General features: G+C 43.5%; 1 protein-coding gene across 2 annotated transcripts in view; it reads right to left on the reverse strand.

The window, feature by feature from the left end:
• CD19 (CD19 molecule) overlaps positions 1 to 14,351 on the reverse strand; it is a 171,849-nt gene extending 157,498 nt beyond the window's left edge. For both annotated transcript variants that reach the window (XM_030208735.1, XM_030208734.1), the window contains exon 1: positions 14,059 to 14,351. In XM_030208735.1, the coding sequence (XP_030064595.1) occupies positions 14,059 to 14,152 (94 nt within the window). In that variant the 5' untranslated portion in view covers positions 14,153 to 14,351. The remainder of the gene's footprint in view (positions 1 to 14,058) is intronic.
• Between the last annotated feature and the right edge of the window lie 4,056 nt (positions 14,352 to 18,407).

Genomic DNA, 18,407 nt, shown 5'->3' on the forward strand with positions numbered 1-18,407 from the left:
TTAGTTTTATAATAGTTTCCGGTGAGTATTGGTGGTCTAGGGTTGATACAACCATTCAACAACAACTTTACAGAAATACTGGACAGGGTTAAAATAGGCCTGGACCTTATAGAAAACTGGGCCACAAAATTCAAACTTAATAGAGATAAAACAAAATTCCTGTTCCTAACCAACCTGTACAATCCCATTTCTTACCAAAAATTCAGAATCGACCAACAGAAGTACCAAATTGAATCACAACTTAGGAGTCAGTCTTAACAAACACCTATATCTCGAAAATCAAGTCTCAGCAGTCACATCAAAATGCTTTAAAACCCTATGGCAATTGTGAAGAATTAGAGAATACTTTCCCAATCATTTCGAATCATAGTTTAATCAATAATATTGCCACAACTAGACTACTGCAATGCAGCATATGTAGGGTACAAAGAAAGTATACTGAAATTGCTGCAAACCATTCAAAACAGTCTGATGGGTGTCTCTTTTTTGTGGAAATGTACCATAAATGTGGAAATGTAAATCAAATGGAGATAGTAAACCTCTCGAACTATCAACAGCACGAGATCTCTGTACTCTCCAAAGGACTTTCATTTTGTTGATCCAGCAAGCTAGATGAAATTCAATTATACTCAGACCTGGAAGAATTCTTTAGAAAACTCCACTAGAAGATACGTTTCTATAAAAAAAGAGACGCTCAACAGACTGGAATACAATTTTAAACAAAAGAACACATATTTCACCTCACACAAAGGACAAAACAATAAATTAGACAACTACTGTATATAGAAATTTTCAGGCATAGGGTAAAATCATAACTATCCAGCAAACAAAAGAAAATTCTGTACAACCTTTCTCCACCAGAAAGAGCGGCCATAAAACCCTACAAAACAACCAACGCAGTGCCATCAAATCTGCAGACAAATGGGGCTCTGTGGTGATTATGGACACACAAAAATACATCAAAGAAAGACACAGATAGCTCTCAGACAACACATACTACAGGAAACTAACTGAGGAACCCACACAGGATTATGCAAAACAGCTGAAAAATCTTATCAAAACACTTACAAAACAAGTACAGCCATATCTAAAAAAAAAAATCATACCAAACCATTCTTCTGTGGGCACATTCTACATGCTCCCCAAAATCCACAAACCTGAAAACCCTAGAAGACCAATCATATCTGGTATTGGCACACTTACAGAGGAAATATCTGGATTTATAGAGGGGATTCTTAAACCTTTTGTGCACAAGATAAACAGCTTCATACAAGACACCACAGACTTTCTGAACAAATTAAAAAATATCAAGCAGTTACCACTAGGTGCCCTTCTGGTCACAATGGATGTAGAATTACTATACAGTAACAATCCCCATGCAGATGGCATAGCTGCATGTGAGAAACTCCTAAAAACATCAACCCTAGACCACCAATACTCACCAGAAACTATTACAAAATTAATCAAATTTATTCTAACTCACAACTATTTCTGCTTTAACAATGATATCTATCTGGAATGATATCTATCTATCTAATGTAAGACCTTTGAAGTCAAAATGATTAAATATTTTGACACCCATCAGATAGGACTTAACAAAGATCTAGGTTTTCTAGCCCATTATAAACCATAAAAGTCTACTGCTTTGTCACCCTCTTATCTACCATGCATCTCTTGCTGTCTCTCATCCACCCAGCTCCCCATGTTTCTTACCTTACCGACCCCATCCTCTTCCTGTGAGACTGTCATTGGAATGCTTTGGTGTTTCACTTATATATACTGTTATTTATCAACATTTACTTATTTCTGATCTGGAGAAGAAGGGTTACCTTTGAAGCTATTCAAAAATGGTTTTAAGTTAGTCCAATAAAAAAGGTACCATCTTATTTTCTTTTATATGTTTTGTTTTATTTCTATTTATTAGCAACAGAATAGGATGAAACTTGGTGTGGTAGTGAGCACTAGCAGCTGGATGCAGGACCTCACAAAATGTGGCACACACAGTTTGCAGATAAAAGTCAAAGCACCTTATTTATGTACACAAGGGAAATAGCCAGCCCTGTTTCCTCACAGGCTTGGTACTTCTAATAAAGTCCCTTCATGCACCAGTTTCAGTAGCCTGTCCCTGAAATGGCTACACACTTCAATTTGCAATAACCTTTTCTGGCATAATTACAGTTTCAATAGCCTGTCCCAGATATGGCTCCTCCATAGTTCAAACAGCCAAGGTATAATTGGCCTACTTCTCACAAAAATCCTAGAATCACTGCTATTCCTGGAGGCATAGACTTCAGGCTTCCTACAATACAGGGCGCAAGAGTCTGAGCTAGGGCTACTCCTCTTCAATGGAAATCCCCTCAGGTACAGCAGCCAAGCCAGAATACTCTTTGAGGATCCTTGCTCAGGGCCTCTTTAACCTGTTCTGCCAGAGAGCTTTTAACTTCCTGCTCCCTCTGCTTGAGCCCTGCACTCCTGGCCAGATAAGCTAACATACCTATTCTTAAGGTGGCTCCACTTCAGTAAGGGAGTGTTCTTAAAGGAAACTCAACCTTATACCACCCATTCCCTCACTGCTGGCATATGGAAACACTCCCCCCCCCCCAGAAAACAAAACAAAACAACCCACACTAGTTCTAAAATGAGCCAAATCAGATCAGAGGCTCCAGAGAAATGAGCCCCCCAAAATATGGTTTAATTCTTGTCTATGGGAAAACGAGTTCCAGCTTCTGTAGCTAAACCCTTCTGAAATAATAACATCTTCACCTTCCTTGTTTTTTTTATTTTAAAATGTTCAAATTGTATACATCCAAATTCTCATAGAGAAGGTACAGAAATGGAATTCCAAGAAACAGTATTAAACATTTTCACCTTCATATGGAAGGAAATCATTTTCCTCCTGCAGGGCCAAAAGCAAAGCATTCCAATACAACTAGCCATAAACTGAAAAGACACAAGCCCTAATCAACATCAGCAGCACCTCAGATGGCAAGGAAACAACCAGAAACTTTCTGTCAGCTGAATGCAATGTCCAAGTTGGCTGATACACTGATACCAGGTCTTGAGGAAGTAGTGAGAACAGGAGGGATCATAATCACTGAAAATAGCACAAGGGAACAGCTAGGCTTTAACTTTTCCCCAAAACTCAGGACATGAACTTTGCCCTGAAACTCATATTATCAGATAGCTTATTTAGGGCCCTGTTTATTAAGGCGTGTTAACAATTTTTAACTCACCTACAATTAGATCACGCTAACTGTGTAGGTGCCTATAGGGATATTGTAGGCGTGTACACTGTTAACTCATATACATGGTTAACACGCGTTAAAAACGCTAACGTGCCTATAACGCCGCTTAGTAAACAGGGCCCTTAGTGAGTAAGGTGCAGTGGCTGAAAAACCCTTGAGCACAATACATTTCTTTTTGTTTATAAAAGTCATAGTTGAGACAGCCAACTATGACAAAACCTTAGTGGATGCTCCAGTACATACCAAGAGAGCTCTTTCTTCAAATAGTTAGATTTTCATCCTAAAGACCTCCATGTACGAACACCAGGATTTTAAATTTGGCCCTTGCCAGTGCCATTGATTTTCAGTTTATTTTATTTTATTATTATTTGAAAAAGAAGAAAATAGCAGGATATAAAATACAAAATAAACATTAAAAAATAAAACAAAGCAAAGAAACAAGTCAGAAGAGAAAGAAAAAAAAAAACCAGAATAGTAATAACAAGTCACAAAAGAAAGTGAGTCCTTCTTCCTGCCACCCCTAACATTCAAAGGCCTGCCCAAACATGTTTTGCCCATTTTTAAATTGTCGAATTGAAGTTTCTGCTCTAAGGTATGGATAAAACACCATTCCCCCCATCAGGAGCATCCCTGGATTCAAGAGGGGGCCAGCCTGACAGAAGCCCCTGAGCTACTTCTGTTGGTCCCCCTATATATTATTATTTATTGTATTTGTACCCCACATTATCCCACCTTTTTGCAGGCTCAATGTGGCTTACAGAGTGGTGCTATGAATCAGTCATTACATGTTCTTATGTACATTACATGATCTTATATACTGTCACTAACAAGCTGAGGTATGAGGTGATTTAGGTGGAGATGTGTAAGTTAGTGTCATATGGGAGGTGTTTTTGATGTATTTGTGTAGGGAATGATTTAGATCCTGAAGGGTTTTATTTGTAAGCTTTATTGAAGAGACAGATACAGTGGTGTGCTGGTAAATGTTTAACAACAGGCTCTCTCCCTGGTCCACCTCTGCGCCCCCCCCCCCCCCCCCCCCCGTCTACCTCTGCGCCCCTCCCCCCAAATTGCAGAGCTGCCTATAGCCAGGGAGAGAGCCTGGGGGGGCAACAATGCATTACTCTCTCCAGGAAAAAAAAATTAAATGCTCCCAGGTTCCAATCTAATTCATGTTTAATGTGGGATAAAATGCCATAAATAAGTAAATAAATATAAACTTTTAACGTTGAGAACCTGATTCTCATAACATGATGTCTGGTTTAGAAGCCCTTTACCAGGAAAAAAAATCTCTGCAGTATATCCAAAATGACACAAACCAAATTAGCATACAGACCAGGAATTAGGAGAACAGACAGTCTTACCAACTCTGAAAAACAATATGTTATCAAAAGTTCAGAACCTAACAAACAGATCCCTATTCAGACACTTGGCCTTGCAGTCATACATGCAGAACAGAGATAGCCCCTATTCAAATTCTTCAAAAATTAACCTGAAATCCTAAGAAGCACAATACCAGAAAAACAGAAAGAAACACGCTGCTATACACTGCAAAATATGATAGCAGATGTAAATGAAAATAATTTTTTCTACCTTTGTTGTCTGATGACTTTGTTTTTCTCATCATGCTGGCCCAGTATCTGATTCTGTTGCTCTCTATCTGTTCCCTTGACTCCGTTTTCAGGGCTTCCTTTCCATTTATTTCTTTTCTTTCCTCCTTTCTTCTTCATTTCTGGTCCTCCCCAGACTTGACTGTCCAGTGGATCCAGCTTCTTCCTATTTTCTCCATTCGTGTGCAGTTTTTCTCCTCTCTTCCTTTTCCCTCATCTTATCTCCTTCCTCTCTTCCCTCCTTGTCCAGCATTTCTTCTCTTTCCCTTCCCTCTCCTCCATCCATGTCCAGCATTTCTCCTTTCTCCCCTCCATTCATATTCATCTCACTTCCTCTCTCTTCCCTCCCCTCCATCGATGCCCAGCATTTCTTCTTTCACGCCCTTCCCCTCCATCCATGTGCATCTCCATCCTGTCTTCCCTCCCCTCCATCCATGTCCAGAATTTATCCAGCCCTCCCCTCCATCCATGTCCTGAAACTCTCCTCTCTCCCCTGCCCTCCCCTCCATCCACCCATGTTCAGCAACCCTCCTCTCTCCCCTGCCCTCCCCTCCATCCACCCATGTCCAGCAACTCTCCTCTCCCCTCCCTTCCATCCACCCATGTCCAGCAACTTTCCTCTCCCCTGCCCCCTCTATCCATCCATACCCAGCGATTCTCTTCTCTCCCCTGCACCCCCCATCCATCCATACCCAGCGATTCTCTTCTCTCCCCTGCCCCCCTCCAGCAATTCATACCCAGCGATTCTCTTCTCTTCCCTGCTCCCCCTCCAGCCATCCATACCCAGCGATTCTCTTCTCTCCCCTGCCCCCCTCCAGCCATCCATACCCAGTGATTCTCTTGTCTCCCCTGCCCCCCTGTAGCCATCAATCCCCAACGATTCTCTTCTCTCCCCTGCCCCCCCTCCAGCCATCCATACCCAGTGATTCTCTTCTTTCCCCTGCCCTTCCTCCAGCCATCTATACTCAGCGATTCTCTTCTCTTCCCTGCTCCCCTTCCAGCCATCCATACCCAGTGATTCTCTTCTCTCTCCTGCCCCCCTCCAGCCATCCACACCCAGTGATTCTCTTCTCTCCCCTGCCCCCCTCCAGCCATCCATACCCAGTGATTCTCTTCTCTCCCCTGCCCCCTAGCCTAGTGGTTGCTCAAAGCATATTCTAACCACAATCGCTCAACTGCAAAACACTATGCACAACTTTGTTCAAAAACACACTCAGACCTTACTGTACCATAAATATTACACTGGGCAGACCTAATACACCAATATACCACCCATACGGAAAATGCAGACCGTCAACAATATGAAACAAGGAATCATATCATCACAATTCTCATGTAGAGCCACAAAACACCCTAATTCATGTTTAATGTGGGATAAAATGCCATAAATAAGTAAATAAATAAATATAAACTTTTAATGTTGAGCACCTGATTCTCAAAGTGGACATATTCCAAACACTATAATGAAAATAAAATGATCTTTTCTACCTTTGTTGTCTGGTGACTTTTTCTGATCATGCTGGCCCAGTATCCATTCTGCTGCTATCTGTCCTCAGTGCAGGTCAGGAAGTCATCCTCCTTAAATATCTCCCTGGCAACCCAGGACACCTCCAGCCAACCCCCCCTGCTTTCCCAGCAGTAAGGTAAACAAACCATAAACCAATTTCTACAACTGCTAGAGGGCTTTCACTGCAGCTCCTGCTGTGAGGATGGAGGTAAATCAACAATTTAATCCCCTCAGAGCAGCTGGACTCCACAGCTGATCCATTCTGCTGCAGCAGGGGGGAGGCTTAGCCTCTCCAAGCCTCTTATACCGGGCGCCTATGCTAACTCCCGAACTCCCATCTTCCCTACCCTCCCTCCCAGGTCCTGTGTGCAGCCCTCATTCACCATCCTTCTATGCTTTACTTGACTCCCCAAGGAAAACTATTCAGAACTTGACTGCGTGCCATTGGGGAGATCTTGTTCAAATATGCCCCCCATATGGCCAAAAATCTCTGCCTCTTAGGCAAGAGTCGGACCCCACGGGATTCCCATAACATGAGCTGATGTAACTTATTCCTCCAGTACCAATAGGAGGGAGGTCTGCCCGACACCCAGTGATTAAGGATGCACTTCTTCCCTAGCACACATGACTTGCTTAAAAAACATTGCTCTCCTTGTGTGCCAGCTCTCCAAAAATTGATGGAGCTGAACATCACTCTCTCAAACGTGAGAGCCACTGGGCGCCCCAGCACCCTACGGAAAAAACTGGAGAGAGCCAACCCGAACATTTTGATGTATCTACACTGCCACATACCATGCAAGAAAGAAGCGCCCACTGGTGCGCATTTTTGGCATTTGTCCATATCCACCACTCCCGTGTGGAATGCTCATCTTTGAGAAAAATAAGCTCTGTGCACTGTTCTGAAATGGTGCTCATTATTTGCAGCTGTGATCACACTTTCTCCAGTAGTAGATCAAGGTGTGTTACATTCAGGTATTCTGGTTTGTGTCAAAGTTTGTCCCTGAAGTGACTTGCCTTAGGTGGGATTTGAACCAGCAACCTTATGATTATAAGGCTGGTGCTCTAACCAGTAGGCCACAGCAGCCACTGTTCTGAAATGACATTCCTGAAGCTCCGCACTGTGCACGATCCAGGTACCTCCACAAGTGATGCCGCTATGAGGCGCTCAGAAATCGGTCTCTGCACATCCAGACTCCAACGAGCCAACACCTCCTGCACATTTCTAGCTGGCTGATACCTCCCCAACTCCTTACAGAACCATGACACCGATACTTGCCCGGCCATGTCTCCCTCTAAGAATTCCCTTAATCGTTCCCCAAAACCTGGTGATAAACTATCCCTCGGGAGGGCCTGCACATAATGAGATAATTGATGATAAGCAAAAATTGCTGCTGGGCCTCGCACACACTGCTGCACAAAGTCATGTACCTAGACTAAGGACCCCTCGGCCTGAATGAAACTTTCCAACAATGCCACCCCCTGATCCTCCAGACTACAAAAAACAGTGTTTTCTCTTCCCGGCGTAAAATCAGCATTTCCTTGCAAAGGTAACAATATGCTACTAGTCGGTCTCTGCTCCCACAGCTGAAGCAACTCTCGCCATAAAAGCCACAAAGGCCTGAGTAGTACACTACTCCAAAGCCTCTCAGGGAGCCGTTTTAGGGGAGCGTGTATCAAATAGTTCAAATGCCATGGGCTGAAATATGCCCGCTCCATGGCCAGGTCCGTATAAGCGGTAGTGTCCAAGATCCAGTCCCGTAGGTGGCGCAATAAACACGCCTGATTATATAAGCACATATCTGGCAATCCCAGGCCCCCCTGACTCTGAGCCCCAACCATATGTTGCCATCTCAACTTGGGCTTTCTTCCTGCCCAGCAGAACTTTACAAGTATCTTCAAACCCAGAGTTGCCGGCGATTTTAACTCCAGCTATGCTTCTAACACAAAAATGAATGCCATTCCTACTCTGCCTGGAGATGTCAAAGACAGCAACATCTACAAGTGTCAATGGAAGCAGGTTCAATACTTCTCAGACATTTTTTGGAAACGGAAGAGAGAATACCTTCTTACTCTGCAATATCAAAGTAAGTGGCAGGATAATCAGCTTAACTTACAAGAAGGCGACCTTGTATTGCTGAAAGAGAGCCAAGCACAGTGTAACAATTGGCCTTTGGGGCTCATCACTAAAACCTTTCCAAGTGAGGATGGGAAAGTCCGCAAATCAGAAGTCAAGACCACAAATCAAGGGACAACGAAGACCTTCATCCGACCAGTCACTGAAATGGTACTTCTCTTACCTCATAAGGAGACATGAACACTATGGACCTTTGTCCACTCCAGAGACTCAAAGGCTTTTCTCTCTTTTTATGTTGTTTGTTGTTTGTGTTGTCTGTCTCTCATTTCAGCTCCTACAAGACTGCAAGAGAAGTCGCTAGAGCTACAGTGAACCAAAGACAAGCAAGAAGTTGACAAGTTTAAGATCCAGATATAAATGGACTTTTGTATGTTTATAATGTTTACATCTTAGAAGTTTAATAGTGGTATCTTCTGATACCAGGTGGAGAATGTCTGCCCTAATGTTCATGGAGGAAGGGTACATTGTTGTGTATATTTAATATGAGTTTTATTTGTATTTATTGCATTGTCTGTGTAATAGATAGCACTGTGTACTGGGGCTTCCCACTTCCCTACAGTTTGCAGTTTCCAATGCTTGACTCCTTGTGAGATCTCCCTATTGGCTCTCAGGTCTGAGCTAGGGTCAGCCTCCATCTCTGCCCCTGTGTGCAAGGTTGCCAGATGGGCGGGTTTCCCGCCCAATTGGGCGGGTTTCCGCAACCTGCTGCGGGTTGCGGTTTTTTGGGCGGTTTTCGATTTCGTTGGGCGGGTTGTTTTTTCTTCGCCGGCTGCGGGTTTTCTCGCCCCGCGGGGGGGGGGGGCGTGGTTATCAACGTGTCAATGACATGTTAACGATGTGTTAACGATGTCGGTGACGTTGTGGGCGGAGTTGGCGACATTGTGGGCAGAGTTGGTGACATTGGGGGCGTGGTTGGTGACGGCGGGGGCATGGGTGTGCAGTTTTGGGCGGGTATTAAACTGGTTGGGGTTGGAAAATTTATTTAAACCTGGCAACACTGCCTGTGTTTGAGAGCCCATTTTTCCTAGCGTGTCTTTGTGATCAGCAGCTATTCTAGAAGCTGATCCCTCCTGAATCTACTTATATTCCATCAAAATTCTTCACCTTTTCCCAAGGTTTTTTTCCAGGTCATTTCCCCCTTTGATTATACAGCTTTACCTCTCTTCTGGGCTGAGGTTCTGGCCAACTCCTTGTCTCTGAAGTGGCTAGATAGAGATTGTGCAGAAGGCAACAATTCTGTCCAAACAACTGAACTGTAAGTTGATTTTCTTTATTTGATATGATTGCTGTATTAAAGAAGAATTGTATTAAGAATTGAGAGACTACTGGTGGTTTTTACTTGGGAATGGTTTATGCTGGCTGTTGAAGCTTTGTCACCTCACCTATCCTGAAATCTTCTGCCTAGTGTGCAGCACCAGTCAAAAAAGCAAACTGGATGCTAGGAATTATTAGGAAAGGGGTGGTAAATAAGACCAAGAATATTATAATGCCTCTGTATCGCTATAAGGTGTGACCTCACTTTGAGTACTGTGTTCAATTCTGGTCACTGTATCTCAAAAAAGATACAACGGAATTAGAAAAGGTTCAAAGAAGAGTGATCAAAATGATAAATGGGATGGAACTCCTCTCATATCAGGAAAGGCTAAAGAGGAAGTGCAGTGTCCTACAGGTTCCCTCACATGGCTGTTAACTCCAATGAACAACCAATTATTCAATTAAGTTGCATGCTCAACTAACCTAATTCTATAAACTGGGCACCCAACTTTGCTCTCTAGGCATAAAGTTGGGCACCCAATTTTACAGAACTAGGGGGGTAAGCTAGTATTCTATAATGGCATATTTGGTCGGCAAATTCATTATAGAATACTAGCATAAGTCAGTAATTACAGTGGGGGAAATAAGTATTTGATCCCTTGCTGATTTTGTAAGTTTGCCCACTGACAAAGACATGAGCAGCCCATAATTGAAGGGTAGGTTATTGGTAACAGTGAGAGATAGCACATCACAAATTAAATCCAGAAAATCACATTGTGGAAAGTATATGAATTTATTTGCATTCTGCAGAGGGAAATAAGTATTTGATCCCTCTGGCAAACAAGACCTAATACTTGGTGGCAAAACCCTTGTTGGCAAGCACAGCGGTCAGACGTCTTCTGTAGTTGATGATGAGGTTTGCACACCTGTCAGGAGGAATTTTGGTCCACTCCTCTTTGCAGATCATCTCTAAATCATTAAGAGTTCTGGGCTGTCGCTTGGCAACTCGCAGCTTCAGCTCCCTCCATAAGTTTTCAATGGGATTAAGGTCTGGTGACTGGCTAGGCCACTCCATGACCCTAATGTGCTTCTTCCTGAGCCACTCCTTTGTTGCCTTGGCTGTATGTTTTGGGTCATTGTCGTGCTGGAAGACCCAGCCACGACCCATTTTTAAGGCCCTGGCGGAGGGAAGGAGGTTGTCACTCAGAATTGTACGGTACATGGCCCCATCCATTCTCCCATTGATGCGGTGAAGTAGTCCTGTGCCCTTAGCAGAGAAACACCCCCAAACATAACATTTCCACCTCCATGCTTGACAGTGGGGACGGTGTTCTTTGGGTCATAGGCAGCATTTCTCTTCCTCCAAACACGGCGAGTTGAGTTCATGCCAAAGAGCTCAATTTTTGTCTCATCTGACCACAGCACCTTCTCCCAATCACTCTCGGCATCATCCAGGTGTTCACTGGCAAACTTCAGACGGGCCGTCACATGTGCCTTCCGGAGCAGGGGGACCTTGCGGGCACTGCAGGATTGCAATCCGTTATGTCGTAATGTGTTACCAATGGTTTTCGTGGTGACAGTGGTCCCAGCTGCCTTGAGATCATTGACAAGTTCCCCCCTTGTAGTTGTAGGCTGATTTCTAACCTTCCTCATGATCAAGGATACCCCACGAGGTGAGATTTTGCGTGGAGCCCCAGATCTTTGTCGATTGACAGTCATTTTGTACTTCTTCCATTTTCTTACTATGGCACCAACAGTTGTCTCCTTCTCGCCCAGCGTCTACTGATGGTTTTGTAGCCCATTCCAGCCTTGTGCAGGTGTATGATCTTGTCCCTGACATCCTTAGACAGCTCCTTGCTCTTGGCCATTTTGTAGAGGTTAGAGTCTGACTGATTCACTGAGTCTGTGGACAGGTGTCTTTCATACAGGTGACCATTGCCGACAGCTGTCTGTCATGCAGGTAACGAGTTGATTTGGAGCATCTACCTGGTCTGTAGGGGCCAGATCTCTTACTGGTTGGTGGGGGATCAAATACTTATTTCCCTCTGCAGAATGCAAATAAATTCATATACTTTCCACAATGTGATTTTCCGGATTTAATTTGTGATGTGCTATCTCTCACTGTTACCAATAACCTACCCTTCAATTATGGGCTGCTCATGTCTTTGTCAGTGGGCAAACTTACAAAATCAGCAAGGGATCAAATACTTATTTCCCCCACTGTATGCACCTAAATTTAGGTGCGGATGCTTATGCCTTCTCTATGGCAGGTGTAAATGTTTGCGCCTAAATGAGACACTATCTGATCGATATTCAAAAGTATTTAACCAGCCAGGAATAGCACCTGGCCAGTTAAATACCCTTAAGCTAGATATCCGTTATCTCCCGCGGAATATCTCGGTCAGCAGCAAGCCTGGTCACATAGCTGGTTACTGCTGATTTTCAGCAGCTGCGTAACCCTAGTAGTGCTCTAGAAATGTTAAGTTTACCGGCCTGATAGACCCATGGAAATAGTAGGTCTATAGTTGGCCACTAGGTTTGCGGCACCAAAAAACCCCCTGGAAATTCAATTCTGGTGGCCGGATACAACTCTGGCATTGAATTTACTACTACTACTACTTAACATTTCTAGAGTGCTACTAGGGTTACGCAGCGCTGTACAGTTTAACAAAGAAGGACAGTCCCTGCTCAATGGAGCTTACAATCTAAAGGACGAAATGAATTTCTAAAGAATTTCCAGGTTCGCTGGTGAAAGCGGGAGTTAGCTGGTCTATCTCCTGCTGTCTCAATATCAGGGCCTATGTATGCAAGTGATAGTATTCTATAAAGCATGCATTGGAATGACTGAAGCACCTATGACTTACACATGCCCCTCCTACATCAACACCCCATTGCAGTTATTAATACGCAGAGCTTGATACCGCACAGGCCAGAAATGGTGTCAAAGTGATTTACGATAAAACAGATGGCCTCCAATGACTAATGCTAGGATGAGGAGCGAACTAGGTCATAGTGAGGGCATTCCAAGGAGGGAGGTAAAGGTGAAGAAGTGGATAAATTACAAAAGGAGGTCACAGGAAGGGCAATTTAGGGAAGGAGGGATTTGGGCAAGTAACAGGAAGAGCAAGTGTAGGTGGACAAGGGTCAAGGTTATTGAAAGGCCTGGGTGAAAAGGTGCATTTTTAGAGCAGCTTTAAACCTGGCATAAGAGGGCTATAGGTAAATTTGGACTGAAAGAGAATGTCAACATAGCTGGGCCAACATAGCTGAAAAATGGGTGTAGCCAGATTTTCCTCCTTCCCACCCCCCATCACCACCGCAACATTAATCTTACCTTTGCTGGCAGGAATGCCCAATCCCTGCCAGCAGACACAATCCGCTGCCCAAGCAGGAAGAAGTCAGTGGCCTCCTTTCTAGCTGCCGATGTCTGCACTCTTCACGCTTGCTCCGTTTTGCGCATAAACTGAGCATCTGCAAAGAGTGCAGACATCAGCAGCTGGAAAGGAGGCCACTGACTTCTTCCTGCTTGGACAGTTCAGGCAGCTGATCTGGTCCACTGGCGGGGACTGGGCAGCACCACAAGCCGTTCGATATCTACTCCAGCTGTATGGGGGTTCTGAGCCACAAGTGGGGGCCCTGGACACCCCCATCCTGGTGGATAAGCCACTGAGCTGAAAGTTGTTTCAAGGCGAATTATATGTGCTAGAGCACTTAGGTGTGAAGTTACAGAGTAGCACCTAAAGTGCACATACACACATAACTGTCCTTTTGTCATTTAGTTACGTAGCTGCCATTGCAGTGCAGAAGTTACATGCTGAATTGATGTATAACTTCTGGTGCACTATTTAGAATTAGGGGGAAAATGGGCTCACTTTTCATAAGCTTTTTGGGCACCTGACTGAAATTACTCCCACAGCTGCACAACAGGGGTGCTTGAAAATTTATTATGTCAAACTTTAGATGTTTAATAGCAATGTCCCTTTAGTGCTTACATACTGCTGTTTACAACTCGACAAAAAGCACTGTAACGCTGTACATGTTGTTCCCAGTTTAAGGAAATCATTCTTCTTCAGCTATTGAGCATTACACTTTTATTTTCAGCCAGAAGAATAATGATGATCTTTTCACTCTTCTTAAATCCACAAGGATTGTGCAAAGCAGTTGACAACAGATTAATACAAATTCGTAAAAATACATTCCAAACACAGAATTCAAAAGCACAATAACTATAAAACATAACTACCATGCTGATTACAGGCTGAGGAAAGGACATCACATGCTTTTCTTAGGTGTGGGTTATGGAACTCTTACCTCTTGCTTCTCTGCTACGAAGATGCAAGGAATCAAGGGTGACGACAGCCATCGCACAGGAGACCAGGATGAGGAGCAGGAGTGCCCAGGACATTTCAGGAAGCCAGTGAAATAACCATATCAGGAAGTTTCTTTTTGAAATTAAGAAAGAGAAAGGCTGGGGGGCCCTCAACGTTCAGTGTTTCAGGGAGGAAGAGGCTTGCTGGGGAGGGGAGTTATTCTGAAACAGCTGTGGTGAAAATCTCTGAAGTGTGAAATTCTCAGCATGCACTCCCCAGGGGAATCAACCCCATAGCATTCTCTGTCCTCCTCTCTTCTTTTCTTCTTTCACCACTCCTTTATTAGCTCCTCCTATGCTTTAGGCAGTGAGCCCTTGAGTCCCTTTCACATCTTCCTATATTAAGAATATGATAAATGAGGATAAAAAAAAAGGGGAACTAACTCTTCTAGAGGCAAATTCAGGGACAAGCTGTCTGACTCAAGAGTGTTACATATGTGTTGGCGTGTATGTGTCAGTTGCCTATTTACAGAATGCCATTGACACATGAGGGTAATTCCCTAAAGGGATACCCATCCCCTGGATTCTATATATGGTTGTACATGCTTCTTAATGAGTAATAAGCTATTAACCAGCAATAATTGGATACTAACAAGCAATTATTGCACTTAATTGGTTCCAATTAGGATTTGTGTGCATCTTGCTAAACGCTATTCTAGAAAGATCCAAATGCAAATATTTTAGCATTCAACTCAAAAGGGGGAGTGGCCATGGGAAGGGCATGGGTGGGTCAGGAGCGTTCACTAATGATGCATGCAGTATTATAGAATTTGGGGGATTTGCGCTTAACTTACGTGCTGGGATTTACACCTGGTTTTAGTTGGTATAAATCCTCGTGCCTAAAGCTTGAGGTGGATCCTGGTCTTATGCGCTGTTCTATAAAGGGCACTCAACCCAGAGAGCCCTTTATAGAATTTTATTCAGTGCTGATTATTTTGGCACTGAATTTTGAGCACCATTTTACTGAATCTAGTTCAATGTGCCTACTTGAAGTCTATTCTATAAAGAAAAGTCAGCGCCTATTTTTCTTTATAGAATTCCTGCATAACATGCCAAGAATGTGACTATAGTCTAGGACAGTGGTACCAAAACCTGTCCTGTGGGAACCTCAGCCGATCAGGGTTTCAAGAATGAATATTCATGAGTTAGAGTTGCATGCAATGGAGGCAGTACATTCACATCTAACTCATGAATATTCATTGCAGATGTCCTGAAAACTAGACCAGTCAGGTTTTCAAGAATGAATATTTATGAGTTAGATTTGTATGTAATGGAGGCAGTGCATGCAAATATAACTCATGACTATTCGTTGCAGATATCCTGAAAACCAGACGTCAGGTTTTCAAGAAAGAATATTCATGAGTAAGATTTGCATGCAAATCTAACTCATGAATATTCATTGCAGACATCCTGAAACCCTGATCGGCTGAGGTTCCCACAGGGCAGGTTTTGGAACCACTGTCCTAGACTATGGTCACATTCTTGGCATATTATGCAGGAATTCTATAAAGAAAAATAGATGCTGATTTTTCCTTCCAGAATAGGCTTCAAGTAGGCACATTGGACTAGAGTCAGTAAAATGGTGCTCAAAATTCAGTGCAAAAAAACATCGGTGCTGAAGGGTGCTCTGGGATGGGTGCCCTTTATAGAACAGCCCGTAGCGCTGGGATCCATGCCAAACTTTGGGCAGAGGAATTACACCAACTGAAACCACTGGTCTAGGATCATTTACACCAGCCATAGAGCTAATATAAATAATTGTACCTAGATTGCTAAAGAATGTACATAGGGGGAAATTTTATATATGGCACCCTAAACATCAGTGCTGTAAAACAACGTGGTTAGCGTGATTCTACAAACTACAGCTAAAGTTAGGTGTAGTTTATAAAATACACTTACATGCCATGCTCCTTTGAGCAGGGACTGTCCTTCCTTGTTAAACTGTACAGCGCTGCGTTACTCTGGTAGCGCTTTAGAAATGTTAAGTAGTAGTAGTAGTAGTCTTGTGCCTAAAATTTAGGCACACCCATCTAGACCACCTAAAATCAGGCCTAAATACCTGCGCTTAAGTTAGGTGCAGATTGGGTGTATTCTATAACACTGTGCATAGTTTTTGAAATGCCCACAACCTGCCCACTCCATGCTCATGGCCACACCCCCTTTTCGACTGTGCACATTAGAATTTACATGCACCATGCTATAGAATACAAATAGAAATTTGTGCGCATAAATTCTAATTAAAGCCAATTAGTGCTGCTAATTGGTTAAGTACCAATTATCGGCACTGATTGGCTTGTTAATCAATTAAGTTGTGTGCACAATTGGCTGTGCGAACAAATTAGTGCGCACAACTTAAGGTGCCATATATAGAATTTGGGGGATAGTTTATAGGATTCTATAATCTATACCAGTGGTTCCCAAACGTTTTCAGTTCAAGGCACCCTTAGTGTCTGAGAAATTTTTTGTGGTACCCCCCTGCCACACAGGTCTCCACCCCCAACCACATAGGTCTCTACTGCCCCCCCCCCTATACATCATGTCCAGTATTTCTTCCTCTCTCCCCATGCACCATCTCTCTCTTCCCTCTACCCCTATGTCCAACATTTCTCCCTCTCTGGCCTCTCTCCTCTCTCCATGCAGCATCTCACCCTCCCCTCAACCCCCATATATAAGATTTCACCCCTTCCTCCCCCTCCAACTCATGTCCAACACTTATGCCCCTCATTCCTCCTGCAGCATCTCTCCTTCCCTCTACCACCCCACTCACAGTTATTCCCACATGGTGCCTGTCGCTAACGCAGAAGCCTCCCCTTGGTTTTGTGATTTTTTAAACTTGCCATTTTTACAGGGTCAGGATTAATTGTGCTTACCTTTATCTCTTTCTCTCTGCCAGCTGCATACAAAATCTTTCTCACCAACGGAGGACTGCTGTTTTCCTGCCACACATGGCTGGGGTGAGCTACCGATCATAGCTCAGCTGTGATTGGTCACTGGAGCCTGCCTAGCGATCCTGATTTGGAAACAAAGACCCTCACTCCTTGCATCCCAATCAGGATTGCCCTTTTAGAAGCCAGACAGGCTCCATGACCAATCACAGCTGAGCTGTGATTGGTAGCTTGCCCCAGCCATGTAGATTTCATGGAACTCCATACAACTTTGTTTAATATGTGACATTAAGTGATATCCTGGTGCTTGCCTTGAACCTCCCATCTGCCCCGTGGCACCCCTGTGAGTTTGCCACAGCGCACTGGGAAACGCTGATCTATGCACACGTGTGCTCCGCCCACTGCCCCAAACTCCACCCATGCAAACACCCACCTGCAAACTATGTGCCATCACATTTAAGCAGCATTTTACAGAACAGTGCATAGTTGGAATATTGACATTTATGCATGTATCTGTGTACATACACGTGTAAATGCCAGTACTCAGGTTATGTGCATGCACTTGTTACACCTAAACCTTGGCATCCTCCTTATGTTTATAATAATGCAACCAGCACTAATTCCACTTCATTACTAGCACCCCACTAGGGATGAAGGACTACTGGAATTCAGATGATTCTTTAAAAAAATTATTTTCATCGAGAACATTGGAATATTCAACAGCATAAAAAGCAAGGCAGCTATAAAAACTAACAAAGAATGCTGACTTTTGTCCTGAGTAACATACACAAAAGGCCAAGCATAAAAGAGAAACAGCAACAATAAATTCTCCCTGCAAGATCAATAGGAATTTACCAAAAAAGGGGGTCTTTTACTAAGGTGCACTAGCGTTTTTAGCTGCCACTAAACTCCGAGACACCCATTATATTCCTATGGGTGTCTCAGCATTTAGCACCAGCTGATTTTTAGTGTGAGCTGAAAACGCTACAGCACCTTAGTAAAAAGACCCCCATAGTAAACTAAAACAGTGTTTGATCAGTAAAATCCCTCCTTAAACAGCCATATTACTGTGTACATTTCTCTGTTATATTTATCTAAGCAATCACAATCCCCACACACATACCAGGTAGACTTTTCTAAACAATCATCTCCTAACCACAACATTCATTCTAACATACTCTACTGCTCACCTACCTTCAATACCAAAATAGACTAAAGAGTAACCCCCCACCCCCCAGAGAAAGGATGAGAGTCTAGTTCTATTCAGTCTTCTGGTCCAGATATTGTTCCCACAAATATATGTATCTAGCCTTTCCAGTGTTTTTTCTTCCCCCCATTCCCTTCGATTTCATGGGACCCCACCTCCTTCATCCTCTGTTGCCATAACTCTACAATAGGGCTGTTTT

This window comes from Microcaecilia unicolor, chromosome 7 (genome assembly GCF_901765095.1).
Source record: "Microcaecilia unicolor chromosome 7, aMicUni1.1, whole genome shotgun sequence".
Taxonomy (NCBI): domain Eukaryota; kingdom Metazoa; phylum Chordata; class Amphibia; order Gymnophiona; family Siphonopidae; genus Microcaecilia; species Microcaecilia unicolor.